The 18,066-nt window shown below is 50.0% G+C and overlaps 6 protein-coding genes across 6 annotated transcripts; 4 read left to right on the top strand and 2 right to left on the bottom strand.

The window, feature by feature from the left end:
• Positions 1-254: 254 nt before the first annotated feature.
• On the top strand, positions 255-734 carry PFICI_08801 (uncharacterized protein; the record flags this gene model as incomplete). The annotated part of the gene is made up of 1 exon (XM_007837382.1): positions 255-734. One exon carries the CDS (start codon positions 255-257, stop codon positions 732-734), a length of 480 nt encoding a protein of 159 aa, XP_007835573.1.
• Positions 735-3,856: 3,122 nt separating this feature from the next.
• PFICI_08800 (uncharacterized protein) lies at positions 3,857-4,572 on the top strand (the record flags this gene model as incomplete). The annotated part of the gene is made up of 2 exons (XM_007837381.1): positions 3,857-4,245; positions 4,299-4,572. 2 exons carry the CDS (start codon positions 3,857-3,859, stop codon positions 4,570-4,572), a joined length of 663 nt encoding a protein of 220 aa, XP_007835572.1.
• A 1,023-nt stretch (positions 4,573-5,595) lies between these two features.
• Positions 5,596-6,588, bottom strand: PFICI_08799 (uncharacterized protein; the record flags this gene model as incomplete). The annotated part of the gene is made up of 2 exons (XM_007837380.1): positions 5,596-6,096; positions 6,229-6,588. 2 exons carry the CDS (start codon positions 6,586-6,588, stop codon positions 5,596-5,598), a joined length of 861 nt encoding a protein of 286 aa, XP_007835571.1.
• Positions 6,589-7,516: 928 nt separating this feature from the next.
• PFICI_08798 (uncharacterized protein) lies at positions 7,517-9,199 on the bottom strand (the record flags this gene model as incomplete). Its single annotated transcript, XM_007837379.1, has 1 exon — positions 7,517-9,199. The coding sequence occupies one exon, from the start codon at positions 9,197-9,199 to the stop codon at positions 7,517-7,519; it is 1,683 nt and encodes a 560-aa protein (XP_007835570.1).
• A 1,154-nt stretch (positions 9,200-10,353) lies between these two features.
• Positions 10,354-13,401, top strand: PFICI_08797 (uncharacterized protein; the record flags this gene model as incomplete). Its single annotated transcript, XM_007837378.1, has 1 exon — positions 10,354-13,401. The coding sequence occupies one exon, from the start codon at positions 10,354-10,356 to the stop codon at positions 13,399-13,401; it is 3,048 nt and encodes a 1,015-aa protein (XP_007835569.1).
• Positions 13,402-15,295: 1,894 nt separating this feature from the next.
• On the top strand, positions 15,296-16,825 carry PFICI_08796 (uncharacterized protein; the record flags this gene model as incomplete). The annotated part of the gene is made up of 3 exons (XM_007837377.1): positions 15,296-15,566; positions 15,635-15,749; positions 15,808-16,825. The coding sequence occupies 3 exons, from the start codon at positions 15,296-15,298 to the stop codon at positions 16,823-16,825; spliced, it is 1,404 nt and encodes a 467-aa protein (XP_007835568.1).
• Between the last annotated feature and the right edge of the window lie 1,241 nt (positions 16,826-18,066).

Below are 18,066 nucleotides of genomic sequence, written 5' to 3'. Positions count from 1 at the left end.
TCTGCAATGTTATGTCTCCTCCTGAATGTGGTGATGTATTGAGGTTGGTACAGATTAATATCCGTTTGCCGCCAGGTGCTTGACAGCTGCAGTCCAATAAACGCGTTGGGACGCGAAACGCGCATTTCTTCGAATTGCGCGTCTATCTCTACGTCCCGCAAAAGCGAGAACAACCAAAGTCGCACCTATTTATTCTGCCAATAATTCTGAAGCGATCAAGTTGCACGTAGGAACGCCTACCTGAGATTGTCACCATGCCTCGTGGACGTCCTGCAGGATCTACAAACAAGGCAAAAGCTTCTGGCACTTCGGCATCCAACGCTGCGCGAGCCCCGAATCGTCCGTCTATGGGCACCTCCGGAGCACAGAGAATGGCAAAGCGACAAGAACAAATAGACGAAGCTGATCTTGACCCTTTCGACGACTCCCAAGATGTCATGGACGTAACGCAAGACTCGGTCGCGGGTGCAGCCGACAACGACCATGAGGACGAGGAAGAAGAGGAAGAAGAGCCCAAGGCGACGATCCCACCTGAGCTCCTCACGAGGCTTCTACATGAATTCTTCGAAAAGGACGGCTCGAGAATTAGCAAGGACGCAAACGAGGCCGTTGCCAAGTATATGGACATTTTTGTCCGCGAGGCCATTGCTCGTGCTGCTGTCGAGAGGAGTGCCGCGTTCCTTGATGTGGAAGACTTGGAGAAGATTGCGCCGCAGCTCTTGCTGGATCTGTAAAAGTCTTTCCCCCAGACGATGACCTTGTGCAGTGCTCTGCACGGTTGAGCAGCAAAATTCTGGTTCGCTTTGAGATACCGGACAAATCTAGTATCTGCTTGAGGCCATATCTTAAGATCGTATGGTTCTGGCCATGATAGCATGGAATTCTGCTACAAAGTCCTTGGACCGCAAAGGACAAACTCTCAGCTTCTGCTTCCCACAGTATCGGAAGAGGAGCTGCAGTTCAGATCAGCAACAACAAGACTGCATACCTCTCAGTTTGACGGTACGACCTGCACTCCCTTGACTTGGTGTCGTCAGATTTTTAAAGGTACCAACCAAATGAAAAACGTCCTACGATTCTCTGCAAGCAAGAGCAGATGAAGTCACCCCGACAGACACCAGTGCGGGCAACAGATCCTAGATCCCGTGATAATCTAGTCGCTGGGTGTTGACACGATGAACTATAAAAACTTGTCATGGCATCGACCTCGGATAGAAACACTATACTGCTTATGTGTACGAGAAGTCAACATTAGATACACATCTTGTTCATTGATGGATGACATAGCCACTAATAATTCTTCGGCCCCCTTAAGATGTTTTGGGACGGAGATCTTCCATAGGCAGATCTTGGAGGCCGTTGTAGATCCGGAAGAGATGTGACCTCTACTATGAAGCCAGGCTCGATAAGGTCATGAGCAGCTCATCTATGTCAGCCGGAGTAGGGAATCTGGTTGCACATCAAGTTGCATGAGCTTGCTGTGTATCATGTCTTGGCACTAGCGGATACGAGATCGGATGATTAGAAGAGGAACCATGCTCATAAAGAACTTTGTGCACGTGGGACAGTGCTCGGAAGGACGAGAGGCTGCAGTGAAACAAGACTCATGGCCCAGAATCAGTCCACAAAGAAACCCTGAGAGTATTGGAGTTGTTGCACGGCTTTTTTGACCCACATCGGAGGATGATGGACAAGATATTCTGGAGCCGAATCACACATCAGTCAATCCGCACTCTGCCCATGTGTCATTGTTTCAAGCTGATCATTCTTGGCAAATCGGCTGAACGGCAACTTGTACATTGTAGTCGAGCATGAAGGAATAAGTGTGTGTCTTGAGCATTGCAGTTAGTATATGAATGCCTCAATTCATTCAATAACATCTCAAGAGATTCAGAAAAGTGCTGTCTTGTGTGGGCATCTAAGTTACTGCTTGGAGCGAGCAATACATGCCAGTCCCGTCTAGTGGGCTACCCTGTCTACCTGTAGGTTCGCCATTACTCGGGTGAAAGTCAGCCGTCTGAGTTCAGTGATGAGAAGCACTGCCTCGGAGGCCTTTGACGTTGGCTAGATCTAGATAGAAGTCCGGGGTACAGTAGCCAAGCTTTCCATGTTCCTTCACCCTTTGTTTCCCGGAAAGTCAGGATGGAATTAGAGTGACAGCAACCTCGTCTGGTCACATTCTTGCGACCACTGCGTGCACTAGGCAACCCTTGGTGAGGCAAAGGAGTGACAGGGTTTGGTAGAGGCTCGCTTCAAAGGCAGTGCAACGGTTGCAAAACTCCAGATTGGTCTATACTTTCGATGGTGATGGTAGCCTGTGTGCGGCTCTGCGTGGGAACATAGGACCACAATATGTAGGAGTTGCCCTGAGTCTATACCGATTACAGAAGCGCGCTACAACGGACCGGGGGGTGGCCTCTGATGGTGGGTGGTGCAGGTCTGCGAGATGGATCCATCTATTGCAATAGCCTAACCTGTACATACTTCTGAACCGGAGGCTCTGCAAGCAATCCAGCAGCTTTTCCATTCTCCTTCATCGCTTGCGGTACCAGATGCAGCCAAGCGCCGGATGAATTTTCAGCAAATGGCAAAGCGAGATTTTGCGCGCTGGGCAAAGGAGAGGGCTGAGATGGGATGGGAAACCGGTAGGGTTTCAGAAGGCCCAGTATGCTACAATGCTGAAGCACGACCCGTGCGGCTAACACCATTCCCACCTCCTGGGCCGCCCTGGATGCCCTGGAATCCCTGTAAAATGCTTAACGCTCAACCTTAAATCAACCATAGATTTTATATGGATACCGAATTGAACCTGGACTAGGGTCTCCTCCGTCTTTTCCGACTTCCATTGCCAGTTCTTTTTCTCTATTCTTTTCTTCATGAGAATACTAGGTACAGTGATCAGAATCTGGGGGAGACGTAGCAGCCCAGTCGCTCGCTTTTGGGGTTTCCCCCGGCAAAAAGAGGCCGTCTTGGCTCCAGTCAATATTGCTGGCAGTCACTAGAAGTATACACTACGCTCAATAACAAGGCCTTGTCTCATCAACAGAAGCGATAGAGAGCGACGCGCATGCTTTGAGCAATTCAATATTGCTAATCACGAGATTTTGTAATGCTTACCCAAATCCAATGACTATTTGGCATACGTAGAAACCGCACATATTTTGACTTTCTAGGTGCATGTGCCTATATCCATCTTCAACGGTTCTTCATCATTGGCCCACCCTCTCTAGCTCTCTAGCCTCCAGAAGTCTTGGCAAGGAAGATGTATACTGGACCAGCGTCCGCGCCCGGCAGTATGACAAGAAAGAGACTCATTAATCTCGGCAGGGCAAATGCCCGTTCGGACCTTTCAGCAATACCAGCAGGACTATATGTCATCTTTCCATCTACAAGCCGGTCGGCCTGCTGGTCAAAACGTGTTTCAAGGACCATCTCGTGCCTCCAGACATCCTCCCCTCCTTGCGCCCAATAGCACCCCTGTCACCTCGGACCATCTTCAGACGTCAAAACACTAGGGTATGGTTCACCATGAGACGATCCTACAGTCTTCCGGTCTCTTATAATCATGCTGCCCATCTCGTCCCTCTGGTGCTGGGGCCTTTTTTTCGTTTCTCTTTTCCCTCTTTCCTGGTTCCTTTCAGTAATCACTCGAGACGTCTCTGGCATTTTTTCCATTTCCTTCTTTCAACTTCACTTCAAGCTTTAATATTCTCTACTTCAAGGCCAGCCCTTCGAAGCCAACGCGCTAGTCGCTTATACAAACAATACGCTCTCTTGATTCCGACCGTTTCTTACTATTTTCGAAAAATACAACGACATTCTCTTTTCGACGTTCACCAGAAATCTCTTCGTCAAAATGCAGTTCTCAGTACTAGCTCTGTCCGCCCTGCTGGGCCTCGCTTCGGCCCAGACCGTTCACGTCGTCTCCGTGTCCACGGTCAACAACAACTCACTCATCTTTTCTCCCGACAACATTCAGGTGCCCGCGGGCGACATGGTCCAGTTCCAGTTCCGCGCCGGCAACCACAGCGTCGCCCAGTCGACCTTTGATGCGCCCTGCTCGCCCATTTCGGAGCACACCAACCAAACGGGCGCCTTTAGCGGCTTCATGCCCGTCGCCGCCAGCTCATCCACGGGCATGATCCCGACCTGGACCATTATGGTCGCCAACACGAACCCCTTGTGGTTCTACTGCGCCACGGGCAAGCATTGCCAGGCTGGTATGGTCATGGTCATTAACGAGAAGTGAGTGAAATTTATATTAGGAAGGAAAGAAGTAATACTAAACGAACAACCAGCACCGCCGCCAACGCTACTCGCTCTCTGACCGAGTTCAAGAAGCTCGCCTCGGCCGCCACGGCCAACGTTGCCCCGTCCAGCTCCACCTCGGGAGGCAACACCAACTCGGGCAACACGGGCACCGGCACCTCGGGCAGCGGCTCCACCGACTCGACCACTGGCAGCGGCAGCTCGACCTCGTCGGCCGTCAGCACCGCCGGCGCCGCCTCGGTTGTCATTTCGACTTCCTTTACCTTGCTCGTGGGTGCTGCCGCCGCCTTCTTCTTGGCATAGAGACTCCAAAGCCCAGGTCGGGAAGGAAGGAGTGGGTGTGTTTTATGGAGTTTGGGGAAGTCTCTTAATATTTTCTCATCTTGACTCTTCCATAAGATGAGGGATGAGAGAACTTGATGATGATGAACGACAATATAAAAAAAAGGGGAGAGGGAGAGGGATGCTCAAGCATAGCGCGGCCGCGATCAAGCAGCAAGAACGATGTGTAACCAAAATGGTTCCGCGAACCGCACTGGAGACCATCGCTTGTTTGCACGCGGCAGGACGTGTATTTTGCATGAAGCATTCTGGATGTTGATGTCTCCAGACTGGAGAATTATAGAGCAGAGGAAGATGCAGCACTCACTTCCTGTCGGGTCCGGATCTTTTACTTGTATTATATTTCCGCCCTTGGGACATGTGGTCTGCATCTAGTGCCCCGTGTGCACTCTGGAATCTGGCTTGAATCGTGTTGTTTTTTTTTTTTACTCTGGAGAAACTTATTCTTTTTTGTTTGAGATATAATAATATACCCCTATTTTCAGACACCTTTTTTCTGCATGTCATCGTTGTCCTGAATTCTGATTGCAATGTCTTGTCGATACCATTCCATCCCCCCGATATCTCTGAAAGATAAGCTGGTTGCATGCCGCCGCGCCGTATCAGTACAGGCTTGAGTTTTGAACGTCTTTTCATCAGCGTATGCACCGATCTTGTCCGCACGCTTTTGTCAATGATTTACCAGAAGCGTAATTTGAAAACAAGCTCTTGAAAACCGTAACAGTGGAATCGGCCGTCCAAAATCTCAAGTCTGATGAATCTACAGCACAATTGCCCGGCTAGTTGCTCCTCACCCGGGAACCATGGGTCTATCAGACCCTGAATATGATGAGGATCCAATGTCATGTCAAATCCATCCCCTCTCCTTTTCCTTTTCATTTTTTTTTTTCAAACAAACGTGGCTCGCTTGTAGTACTATTTCAAATCTGCCCGTCCCATTTTTCCTTTTCTTTTTGTATAGGCAATATGTTCCATTGACATCTCTCAGTTTGTCTCGGGCGCCTTCCTCTTCGGCCTTCCCTTCTGAGCCTGCTCGCACAGAGGCTTGAGAGGCTCCTTGTCGAGCCAGCCGGGCTCACGCTTAACGGTGCCGACGTGGGGGTACTTTGGGCTGCGGGCGAAGAAGTTGACCCAGTGGGAGAGCTGGTCGCGGACCTTTTGCTCGGCCTCGGCGCGCTCGCGCACCTTGAGGGCCTCGAGATCCGCGGCCGTGTATAGTGAGTCAACCTCCGGGTCGTCGCGGGGAATGTGCATCTCCTCAATGCCGCGCAGGTCCGCCGTCCGGTCATCGGCGAAACAGCCCGTGACGAATCCGCGCGCTGCATCCACGCCTGCAAAGACATGGTACGAGCCGCCCGGTCCGTAGGTGCGTCGGTTCGCTGACACGTCGTAAATGGTGCCATTGATCGCGAGGTAGATGGGCTTCTCTGGGTCGCTGCCGTCGTAGGCGGATAGCTCGGCTGGTGTGAGTTGGAGCGGCGTTTTCTAAACAAGAACGGAATTCCAATGATTAGCAAGAGTATTTCCCATTTCCCCCGAGCACCAATCTTTTGTGTTCCCCCTTTCCTCCGGGATGGTGTTTTTTTTTTCTTTTCCTTCAGCGTTCCATAGACTTACAAATTGCTCTGTCCACCAGTCCTTTCTAAAGTACTTTGGCGGATGCTTGGCCAGCTTATCGAGGCCAAATGTGGTCCCGTTGGAGATGAGATAGCTCAAACCGACGCCGGCGAGCACCAGGAAGGTGAGGACGCGCAGCACATCGAGCCAGGGGCTGTACTCGTCGTCGTCGGCCTTGACGCGGGCCTTTGGGGTGGGCTTGGGCCGGGGCTCCTGCTGCAAGGGGCCCGTTCCGTTCTTGATGAATTCCTCCTCATCGTCGGAGGTGTTGAGCTCGACGACGCGCGGTGTCGGCTCCTGTTCTGCCCGGACGGCTGCCGCCTTGCGCTGGCGGACGGAGCCGCGGGTTTCGGCGGGCATGGTTCTCTTTTTTCTTCTTCTTTTGACAAGGGGGAAATAGTTATTGCTTAAAAAGCAAGCAAGCTGGAAAACAAAACAAGCGAGAGACTGAACAAGTATGTACGTAGGAGAAAAGAAGAAGAGAATTGAAAGTAGTCTCCAATAGATGCAATTGGGGTATGTATTACTTTGGAGGTGAGGTGAGCTTCTCATTTACATGATGCGTGGTCTCATAGCTCTCCTAGTGGCAGCTGGCGGGCGACCCGATCCGGCAAGTGGATCACATCTCCGCCGTGCTTATTTCGGTTCGCTGCTGGTTCGTCACATTGATTATGCATGACGCTACATACCTACAGACTCAACATCCAATTATCTGGCCATACGGTCGAGGCCATTCGAGCGCCATTGTATAATCTGTCGCCATGGGACAATGGTCTTGATATACTGAAACAGAAAATACTCGTTCGCAATATCTGCCGAGTTCTTGTATACTTTTAAGGGAATGATGCCATTCTTTTACCAATAGTTGCTGAAATACGAAACTGCCCCAGAATTCCACACTGACCCCATCCCATCTCAATTTAGCTATTGCAAGGTGCAACCTCATTTGTTGTTCATCCTTTTCATCTACCCAGTACTCTGGAATGATTGGGGTATAGTATTAGAATATTTAGAGACAAAATGTACAATGCCACTCATTGGCCAAGTAAACGCTACTCAGCAGTTTTCGACGATAAAGGGCGGGAGGGGCCTCTGCTGTGACTCAGGCACCTCTCAAAACTGATTTCATCTATTCTGGATCAATCTAGGAGAGCCACTCTTTTGACATCATGTATGTATAGGGCTACTTATTGCAGATAGGGGTATAGTTGTAGCCGGCCTCAAGTCATGTCATGTCCTCTTTTTTAACACTCATCTCTTTCTACTCGCACCGTTTCTGTGACGCGCCTTATTTTCGGATGATCTTAAGCAATGGTGCGATGCGTGACTTCTTACTCAGTCCTACACGATAAGACATCTTCCCGGCTTGTGAAGATGCCATGGACTTACTCATTGACTTATCGGAATCCGAGACTGTAGACTGTGACCTGCCCAGAACATTGCGATCTGTTTCCTTAAGTGGAGACGCGCTCCCACTGGGACCCTTCTCTCTCTTGTCCTCAGTCTGTGTCACCACCTCGTCCTCAGTTGAGTCAACCGTTGCTGATTGTCCCCGACTCTCTTTCTCTGCCGTGGCATCATCCTCGCCCTCTTCATTCTCGGGCGGTGCATAGTTTCTACTCGGTTGATGTACTGGCTGCCCCTTCTCGATGAGCGGTTCGATTGATGCACCGGCTGGTTGGGTAGCTTCTGACTTCCGTGGTCTGCCCCTCTTCTTCTTCGGTTTCTCCTCTGCAGAATTTATTTCTGGGATTGTCGGAGGGGCAGTCATTAATAAGGGTTCGACAATTTTCACTTCATCGTCAATGACAACGTCATCATCGACTGGCAGTTTCTTCTTGCGACCGCGTTTCTTGGGTTCTTTTTTAGCAGCAGCACTGGACGAGTTTGCTGGCTGCTTAGCCTTCTTGGTGGGTTTTCGGCCAGCCGTGTCATAGTCCGAGTCAGGATCACTAGATGGTTGCTCGAAGAAGTTTTCGTCTAGGCCAAGTTCGTCGTCGTCGTCCCGAACAACGGGCCTCTTTCTCTTGACGGACGATCGTCGGACCGGGCTTTGGTCCCCTTCCTGATCCGCGCCGCCAACAGTGATAGCATCTGGTGATGATAAGGTCAAATCGATTGCGGCACTTGGTTTGCCAACATCAGCCGATTGCTCAATCTCGTATGGGAGCCGCGGTCCAGAAGAAGCATATCTGCTGGGCGTCGAGACAGCAACAGTTGTTGCACAACTAGACTTGTAGTTTGATGGTGGCTGCATCTGACCCACGGAGTCGGGTATGGCTGATTCGCCAGAGTGAGAATCTAGAACTTGCACTTTCCGATACTGACGTTTCTGGCTGGCTGACAAGTTGCTTTGGGCCACATAAATTTTGCTCGAGTCGTCTGTGCTTGGGCCAGACGATCTTTCGTTCTTCTTGTGACGCTTCCCCTCGTCTCCGCTGCTCGGAACATCCCATTCGTCCCGTTCTGCACTTTTCCGGGGAGTTGTGAGCTCTGTTGCATCACTGATCTGGGCCAGCTGACTCTTCCTGGGCCCAGACTTGGCTCCTGGAACTGGACTCGTCACATCAGTAGCGGCAGAGCTCCCATGAGCCACTGCCTTTCTGCCCCTGCCTTGTCCTTGGGTTGGCAGAGAGACATCGCCACTGCTGCGGCTGGCCTTCTGGCTCTGGCGTACAATGTTTTCAACAAGTCGCGACTGCTGAGCCTGTATTCCCTTGACCTGATGCACCTCGTGAATATTTGCAAAGAAGGATGGACTCGTAGATCCTGAGGTATCATCTTGCGCATTGGCGACAGCCAGTAAAGAATGTTGCCGGACCAATGGGCTGGCAGGTTGGTGCTGAGGACTCAGCGGCTCCATTTCAGGTTGCACATCTTGGAATGTATCTTCAGGCCCCGACGTCAGCTTGATGGGGCTGAAATCCTCGTCGTCGTCATCGGAGTCGGCAATGACTCTTCTGGGAGCCATGGCCCATGATCAAGCTGGACTTTGTTAAAATATTTGATGCCGAACCAAAGACGAAGAATATCCAGACGCCAATGTTTTGGGGTTATCTGAGACGCGCTTTGGGTAAAGTGCTGAAGGTGTGCCGCGTTCCAAGGTTCTGTCGCGAAAGCACGTGGGGCGCCACGGGCTGTTTTAACTCTAAATTACATGCCACGCCTGTGTACCTGGCCCTTATGGCTACATCATGCACAATACAATTACATGTTGTACCGAGCGATCTATCGATGCTTGGAATATATAAAATTAATATCGATAAAAGAATAAGAGAAACTATGTGTTCAAACAGTCTTATTTGGCATGCTAATGTTTTGCCAAATGAAATACTGCTGGCAAAAAAAAAAAACAGCTATCAAGTTACACGGTACTTGTGCCTAACCTAATAAGCTGGATTGAACCGTTGTTAGTAAGAAGGCTGCATAGTTCTGCCTGCATTGGCCGTTTTCTTTTTCATTTTCTCATTTCACTTTCTTGCCGACCGAGACTACGATACTCAAACAACTTTTTCATGACATCTAACATGATATAATTAGTCCTACAACAAAGATGACAGTCTGTAGTCGTCTACAGGCTTCGATGGACAGGGGTCAACCATTACCGTAGTACTACTTGCCTGGCATGGCCACTGCAAGCCGCTAACCTCCTTCTCAAGCTCCGACCTATAGCTCCCAGCCAATCACAGAGCAGAAGGTGGCTTTTTAGGGGACGAAATCAATTGATCTGGCCTCTTACGAGCTCCCAGGCTGGCCGGCATCCACCTCAACACATGCGCTTGACGTTAAAGTGGGCGAATACTCCAGAAAGTTAACAGCCAGCTGGTCCTTTCTGTTTTGACCTTGAGGCCAGATTATTTCTTCCTACCTACCACCCACGCAAGGATATATTACGCAAGGAGCCTGCTCAGTAGGCGGTACCTCGACTTCCTCATTACTTACTTGGCTGGCATTCCGAACAAAGCTTGCCGTTGTTTCTTCTCAATATTCTTGTTTCATCTTTCTTCTCCGATACCCAGATAATTGTTCATAGAATTTTGCTGAGCTTGCATTGCGCCGACTGGCACCCACAACTCCATAGACCGGCGGACACATCGCCAACTCTCCCTCCCGCAACCGCCCACCATGGCGCGCCTCTTCTCCCCGAGGTGGATTGTCGCCTGTGTGGTCCTCATCTTCTCGACAAATGTCTTTGCCGTCCAAGCTGTCCTTGGTGTGGACCTCGGAACTGAATACATAAAGGCTGCCCTCGTCAAGCCTGGCATTCCCCTCGAAATCGTTCTCACCAAAGACTCGAGGAGAAAGGAAACCTCTGCAGTCGCTTTCAAGCCCGAATCTGGCGGTCCCAAAGCTGGCGCTTACCCCGAAAGACTCTATGGCTCCGACGCCATGGCCATCTCTGCCAGATTCCCCAGTGATGTCTACCCGAATCTGAAGACCCTCCTCGGTCTCCCTGTGGACGATGCGACGGTCAAGGAGTATCTCTCGAAGCACCCTGCACTTCAACCCGAGACCCACAAGCTACGAAACACAGTTGCATTCAAGAGCAAGGCATTCGCAGACAATGAAGATGCTTGGTTAGTGGAGGAATTGCTGGCCATGGAGCTCCAGAGCATTCAGCGCAACGCCGAGACATTGGCTGGCGCCGATACATCTGTTCGCTCGGTCGTCATTACTGTCCCACCTTTCTATACGATCGAGGAGAAACGTGCCGTTCAGACGGCTGCCGAATTGGTTGGGCTCAAGGTCTTGTCCCTCATTAGCGATGGTTTGGCTGTAGGCTTGAACTACGCCACAAGCCGACAATTCCCAGTGATCAATGAAGGAGGCAAGCCCGAATACCACATGGTTTTCGACATGGGAGCTGGCTCTACAAGTGCGACCGTCATGAAGTTCCAGGGCCGCACCGTCAAAGACGTTGGCAAGTTCAACAAGACCGTTCAGGAGGTGCAGGTCCTTGGCAGTGGCTGGGACAGAACTCTCGGTGGAGACTCCCTCAACTACCTTATTGTCGACGACATGATCTCGCAGTTTGTGGAGACGCCTGCCGCCAAGAAGGTTTCCGTTGCTGCTGAGAACGTCCAGGGCCATGGACGGGCCATGGCCAAGCTCGTCAAGGATGCCGAGAAGGTCCGACACGTCCTTAGTGCAAATCAAGAAACGGGAACTAGCTTTGAGGGTCTATATGACGACGTTGACTTCAAGTACAAGATCTCAAGAGCTACCTTTGAGACATTGGCCGAGGAACATGCCACTAGAGTCGCCGCTACGGTGCAAAAGGCTCTAGAGGTAGCAGAGTTGGATATTAACCAGCTCGACTCCATTGTTCTCCACGGAGGAGCTTCGAGAATGCCGTTTGTGCAGAAGGCTTTGGAGAAGATTGCCGGAAGCGAGAAACTCCGTAGCAACGTCAACTCTGATGAGGCTGCTGTATTTGGTGCTGGCTTCAGGGCTGCTGATCTCAGCCCCAGCTTCCGTGTCAAGGAGATTAGAATCACAGACGGATCAAACTACCCTGCTGGTTACAAGTGGACAGATTCCAACGGAAAGACAAGACATCAGCGTCTCTGGACCGAAAGATCTCTGCTGGGCGCCGCAGCAAAGGAAATCACACTGAACAACCATGAAGACTTCACAGCTCAGTTCTACCAGCAAGTTCCCTCGGCAGATGGCGTTGTGGACCAGGATACAAAGACTCTTACCACCAAGAACCTCACAGCCTCTGTTACTCAACTCAAGGACACTCACCAATGCGCTGATTCTGATATTCACTTCAAGCTCAACCTCCGTCTTAGTGCCGAGGATGGTGAAGTAGAGGTGGTCAAGGCTTCTGTCGAGTGTGAGGCTGATGAAGTTGAAAAGGAAGGTTCGGTCATTGACGGTGTCAAGAATTTATTTGGATTTGGCAAGAAGGAACAGCAACCCCTTGGTGAGGGCGAAGAGAGCACTGAGAGCAGCGAATCTGCCTCAACAACCGCTTCTACCGATACGGCTACGACTTCATCTGTGGAGTCGAGCTCGACATCGACTGAGGCTGCAACGACGGCATCATCTGCCGACGCCGCCGAGGGCAGCGCTGTCACCAAGAAGACACTTGTTGTGATCCCCGTGCAGTTCGCTCTCGAGAAGTCTGGCGTACCACAACTGCCCAAGGCCGATATGACAAAGGCCAAGGACCGCATCAAGGCTTTCGAGGCTTCTGACAAGGCTCGTCGTGCAAGAGAGGAATCGCTCAACCAATTGGAAGGGTTCACTTACAAGGTCCGGGACCTCCTCGAGAGTGAGACTTTTGTCGCGGCTTCAACCGATGCTGAGCGATCTACTTTGGAGCAAAAGGCCAGCGCCGTGAGTGATTGGCTTTATGAAGATGGTGCTGATGCCCCCCGAGATGAGCTCAAGGCTCGCCTAAAGGAGCTGAAGGACATTGTGACACCAGTGGAGAAGAGAATCACGGAGAACGCAGAGCGGCCAGAGCTAGTCAAGTCACTTCGCGACTCCTTGGACCAGACGGCTACATTCATTGACAGCATTAAGAAGAAGATTGCCGAGGCTGAAGCTTTCAGCGCCTCGGCCAGCTCGAGCACAACTACTTCTGCCGAGTCGACCATTACCGAGGCGGCTTCGGCCACTCCTGGAGACTTTGATGGTTTGGAGGATGACGACTTTACTTCTTCCACCACTACTACGACTGCGGCCGTCGACGACCGTGGACCCGTCCCTCCCCTGTATACACTCAACGACCTGAAGGAAATCACCGAACTTTCCGAGTCTACCTTTAAGTGGTTGGAGCAGAAGTTGGTTGAGCAAGCCAAACTAGGCGAGAATGCCGACCCAGTTCTGCTCGTCAAGGATATCGCGGAGAGGACGAAGAAGTTGGAAAAGGCCGGCATGGATCTCGCCATGAAGGCTGTGAACAACTTTGACTCCAAGAAGGGCAAGAAGAGCAGCACAAAGAAGAACACAAAGACCAAGAAGTCGTCCTCTACCAAGACTGGAGGCGCCAATGCTAAGCAAACCCCTGATATCAGGGCCGAAGATGGTTACATTAGATTTGGAGACAGCAACGAAAAACCGACACCCGAGCAGCTCGAGGAGCTGCTCAAAAGGTTTACTCAGGACGTCCCAGAGAAGGAAGTGGAAAAAGAAGAGACGCATAAGCGGGATGAGCTCTGATTACCTTGCATGACATAGTTGAAGCCAAGTATAAATGATAAATGTTTTAGATGTGAACAATACTTATGAAGCTGAATTGTATGCCGTAAATACCTAATACGTGGCAGCTGTGAATGGTGCACGGATATAAATTACTGAGCACATCTTAATCAATTCCACATCCTCATAATGGCACTGGGCAGTGTTGATTAGTCTAGAGCCATGGAAGAGTCTGTCAACGGGAAGCCACTGCTAGGTTTAAGCACTGCCCTGCTTCCTGCACACAAGTCATACGACAGCTAGCATCGGCCTCTTGGTGAGCCATAGACATCTCCTGTTGCACACATGGATACACGCCAAGCCAGGAGAACGCAGAAAGCTGCGCAAGACGTATGACAGAAGTATGCATCTCAAAAGTGTTTGTCCACGGCAAGCCCCTATTTTCGACCGCGGCAGAGGGTTCGAACTGAAACTCATAACAAATTTTCTCTTCCCCATCGCCTCCCACTGTCGCCTCCGTTCGTCCTTGATCTTGGCAAAGTTGGGTAGTTGCTGAGTAACGTGGGAATTTTCTGCACCATCCCGTTGTTGTTGTTTTTTTTCAATTCATCTACGAATGCTCGTTTACGCATTCTTGGAACAGGCTAACCATGGAAATGCTACTCTTGTACACGTACAGCTCGGCGCAGTGCATTACGTAGATAATACATGTAAACAGAACATTTTGCAACTGTTTCTGGTGGGAGCTGGCGGTACATCAGATAGTCTTGCGCAATCTAGATAGTGTAGCATAGTACTCAAGGGAATCTATCATTTCTGGGCGAGCAAACCTGCTCCCTTTCTCTATCTCCTTCGCTTCTTCACTGCAATGATTCATGAAGCTGGTCATGGTATTTGAGCAGCTGGATTGGAAAGACCTGCGCGGTTGGCCCTGCATCCAACATATTTCAAGAGGCCAGTGTGTGAATGTACCATATCGCAACAACGCCATCATACCTTCTGTTGTCCATATGTACTCGGCAATCTCATCCGGCCGCATTGTAGACATGCCAACTGGTGCCTAGTAATGAGGTTTTCAATATATAGAACATGGACGTGCATGAGATAGCCACCAGACATGGACCCGATCGTATAAGCCACCTCCCGTTTACTTTACCCACAAGGTCTGAACTGAATTCGGGCAGCCGACATCACACAGACATGCATGTAAAAGTGAAGGAAGCAGGTACGCACCATAGTCCCGATTTTCAAACGCTGGGGGAAAATAGAAGTTATCAACTCAACACTGTCAATAAACCGACCTGGCTACTTGTTTAGCTCCATCTATCTACTCAGAGGTACCTCGGTGTTAGTTGAGCTGTCCTTCAACTCCATTTGGCCATTTTACCCGGTTGCCCACCCATCCAGTCAGTCAGTCAGTCAGTCAGTGCCTTTCGAACCGTTGCTCAGGTGCCTTCCTTGAGCTGTCAGTCGTTTGACCACGCCCCGAGACATTATAAAAGTGCCTGCCGGTTACAGCGTCCTGCTCCTTCCACTTTGTCCTCCCACCTCCCACCAAACAAACACAGACCCTTGGAAACTGGCAACGGCGTTCCAGATTTCCCAAGCTTCCTGGTTTGCACGACGCACAATCTTTTTATTCTCTTTGCGTTTTCACGTTTCTTTCCTTTCTCGTCCGTCAACGACTGCAGATGCAATCTTTCTGCTTTTCCTAATTCGACGACTTACTCTTCTTTTCTTCTCGTCGTCATCACCTTCTGTTCGGCGATCACTTCTTCGTCTTTCCCTTTTGTTGTGTGCCGGCGACATATTTTTTCCATCCAATCATTTCGTCGCCGACTGTTGTTCGTCAACGCCAATTTCTCTCATCGTCATCTGACCTTCTTTCGACATTCGCTTTCAACCTTGAGCCAGCATGTTTGGCCTCAAGATGGTCGGCCTGATGGTCGCAGTGCTTGCCATGTTTATCAACGTTGCTGTTGCCGTCCCTGCTCGTGGCATGATTGGTCCGGTTCGCCAGATCGCCAATCAGACTGCAACCCTCTCTGCCGCCGATGGTTTGTTCAAGGGCAGACGCAACGGCCCTCTGGAGTACCACCGAACCCTGTCAAAGTACAACATTCCCATTCCTGATGGTCTGAAGATCGCCGTCAATCGTTATGCAGAGAAATTGCCTATTGGAGACAGTACGTCATGCCCAAATCGAAATATAACTTCAAGTTCACATAAGAACAAATACTAACATGCGATATAGCTGGCCGTGTTCCTGCTTCCTCTCAGAATGGTGACCTCGAATGGGTTGCTCCAGCTGATATTGGTACCCCTTCGCAGAGACTTTACCTTGACTTTGACACTGGTTCTGCCGACACGTGAGTTACCTAAATCTGTCAACCACCTGGACCTGTGTTAATACTTGTTTGTCGACAGTTGGGTCTTCACCAATGATACTGCTACCAAGAACGTCAAGGGACAGACAATCTTCGACATCAATAACTCGACAACTGCCAAGCTGATTCCAAACTGCACCTGGAGCATCATGTACGGCGATTTCTCCAGCTCTTCCGGTGTCGTGTACAAGGACAACTTTGCCCTAGGAGACCTCATCATCAAGGACATGACTATCGAGTCTGCGAAGCAAGTTTCGACGCAGTTCTCCAACCAGAAGGAAATGTCAGGCTTGGTCGGCCTCGCCTTCAGCAAGATCATTGAGACCAAGCCAAAACAAAAGTCACTGACCGATTTCCTACCAGAAGTTCTGGAAGAACCTATTTTCACCACCGATCTTCGCCACAACAGCAGTGATGGATCCTTCAACTTTGGTTTTATTGATCGCGGCCTTCACGACTCTGAGATTGAGTATGTCGGTATTGACAGCAGTGATGGCTTCTGGGGTGTCTCATTCAAGGGCTTTGCCGCCAAGGACAGCTCTGACTACTCCTATGAATTCTCCGACCCACCCACGGTTATCCTGGATACAGGCTCGACGTTGTTCTATGCACCCGACGAAGCTGTTACGGCGTACTACAAGAACCATGTTCCCCTGGCTAACTTCTCGTACACTGAGTACGGCTGGATTCTTCCTTGCAACTCGACACCCCCGAGCTTCATCTGGGAATTAACGGACAAGGACGACAATGTTGTTCAAGGTGAGGTCCCAGGGGAGTATTTGCCATATGCAGTCCTGGACACCAAGGGTTCACCGGAAGGATACTGCTACTCCGGTCTCCAAAGCCTTGGAGGCTTCACCTCACTTCAGGGAATTCTTGGCGATGTCTTTCTGAAGTCTGGCTTCCAGGTTTGGAACCTCGTTCAAGAGCGCATTGGTTTTGCGCCCAAGTCTCTACCGCCCATGACACCACGAGGCCTGGCAGGACATGGCAAATGGTCAGATACTCGCAGTGCTCAGGAGATCATGGCCAACAAGACCCGAAAGATCATCCTGTGAGAGCCCAAGGACCAAATTGTCTATATCTAGTGGACGATTTGCTGGCGTCAGATGCATTCTCGTTGCAATTCATCTAGTTACAGAAAAAAGGGAAAAATGATAAAGTCTCCATGAAAGACTAAGCGCGTAGTGTATTTGAAAGTATGGATGAAGCGGATGCTCTAGATTAGAGACCTAGATTAGTTTGCTTCTAGATCAATGCTACAAATCTGAGTCAAGCTTTGCATCTCAGTATAAGTAATGACGTGACATCTCCTGCAGTCTTCAGGGATAGAGGACACGAGTCAACACGCTTGACTTGTCCGGCATTGTTCTTCATCAAGCACAGTTTCATCTTAGACTGGCAACAGCAAAATCCAGGTGCCGTTAGAGTTTAGCCGGCGTCTTTTTGTCCCAAGCAGGATCCCCATCATGGATCAACCCGCCCGTCCTTTGCCAGTCCACTCACTATATCCGCTTCCTCGAGTTCAAGCTCAATACTAGATTTAAGCCGATGGTGGAATATCGAATTGTTGGTGGGTTACTCTGGCTGTCTGCAGAAAGACCCTTTTCTGGATAAACCAAGTTTGGAGTCGAATTGTGTCTCAAAAGACAGTGGTTGACTCGTTATATTACATTGGTGTACACGGATTATTCTCATTATTTTGGCACAATCATTCTTGGGTAACCGAGTCCCCAAATGCAAGAAAAAAACTGCAATAAAAGCAAAGTTCAACAAGACACCAAATGGTATAATATCTATGTGAATTGATCTCACTCCTCGATAAGCAAATCAATTGCCAATCAAAAAAAATCATCTGCCTCTTGATTCATCATCCTTCTCCCTCGTGCTGCTCTTTCATTTGTACAAAGCCTCAATCTTGTGAGCCTTGTCTTTTCGCGTACATATGCCATGCCAATGTCAACGCCGATGCAACAAGAAAATCCCTTGGCATCCATCGTTGATGTCTAAAAAATCGATAAATCATGCAAAAAAGATAAATAAATCTGTTCCCTATGCGTGCCGTCGAGAAATTTGCGAGGTGGCGCCATAAAACGCCGGAAGTCGGGAGGGATTGGGCTCGTTCTGTCCGCTTCCAATCTCTGAACGAGGGTATCTATAGTGGTTTGCTCCCATGGTCGGGAGCTGTTGTTCATGGGTGGGTATTTGTCCTGGGGCTTTTCATAAAATCTTTAATCGGTGTCTGCGTGACTTATAGTCTCATGTGCCGTCTGATGCAGAGTCGAAGTTGTCCCAATCC

Source organism: Pestalotiopsis fici (assembly GCF_000516985.1).
Source record: "Pestalotiopsis fici W106-1 unplaced genomic scaffold PFICI_Scf_6, whole genome shotgun sequence".
In the NCBI taxonomy this organism is placed as follows: Eukaryota; Fungi; Ascomycota; class Sordariomycetes; order Amphisphaeriales; family Sporocadaceae; genus Pestalotiopsis; species Pestalotiopsis fici.
This window is presented reverse-complemented; position numbering and strand designations above follow the sequence as displayed.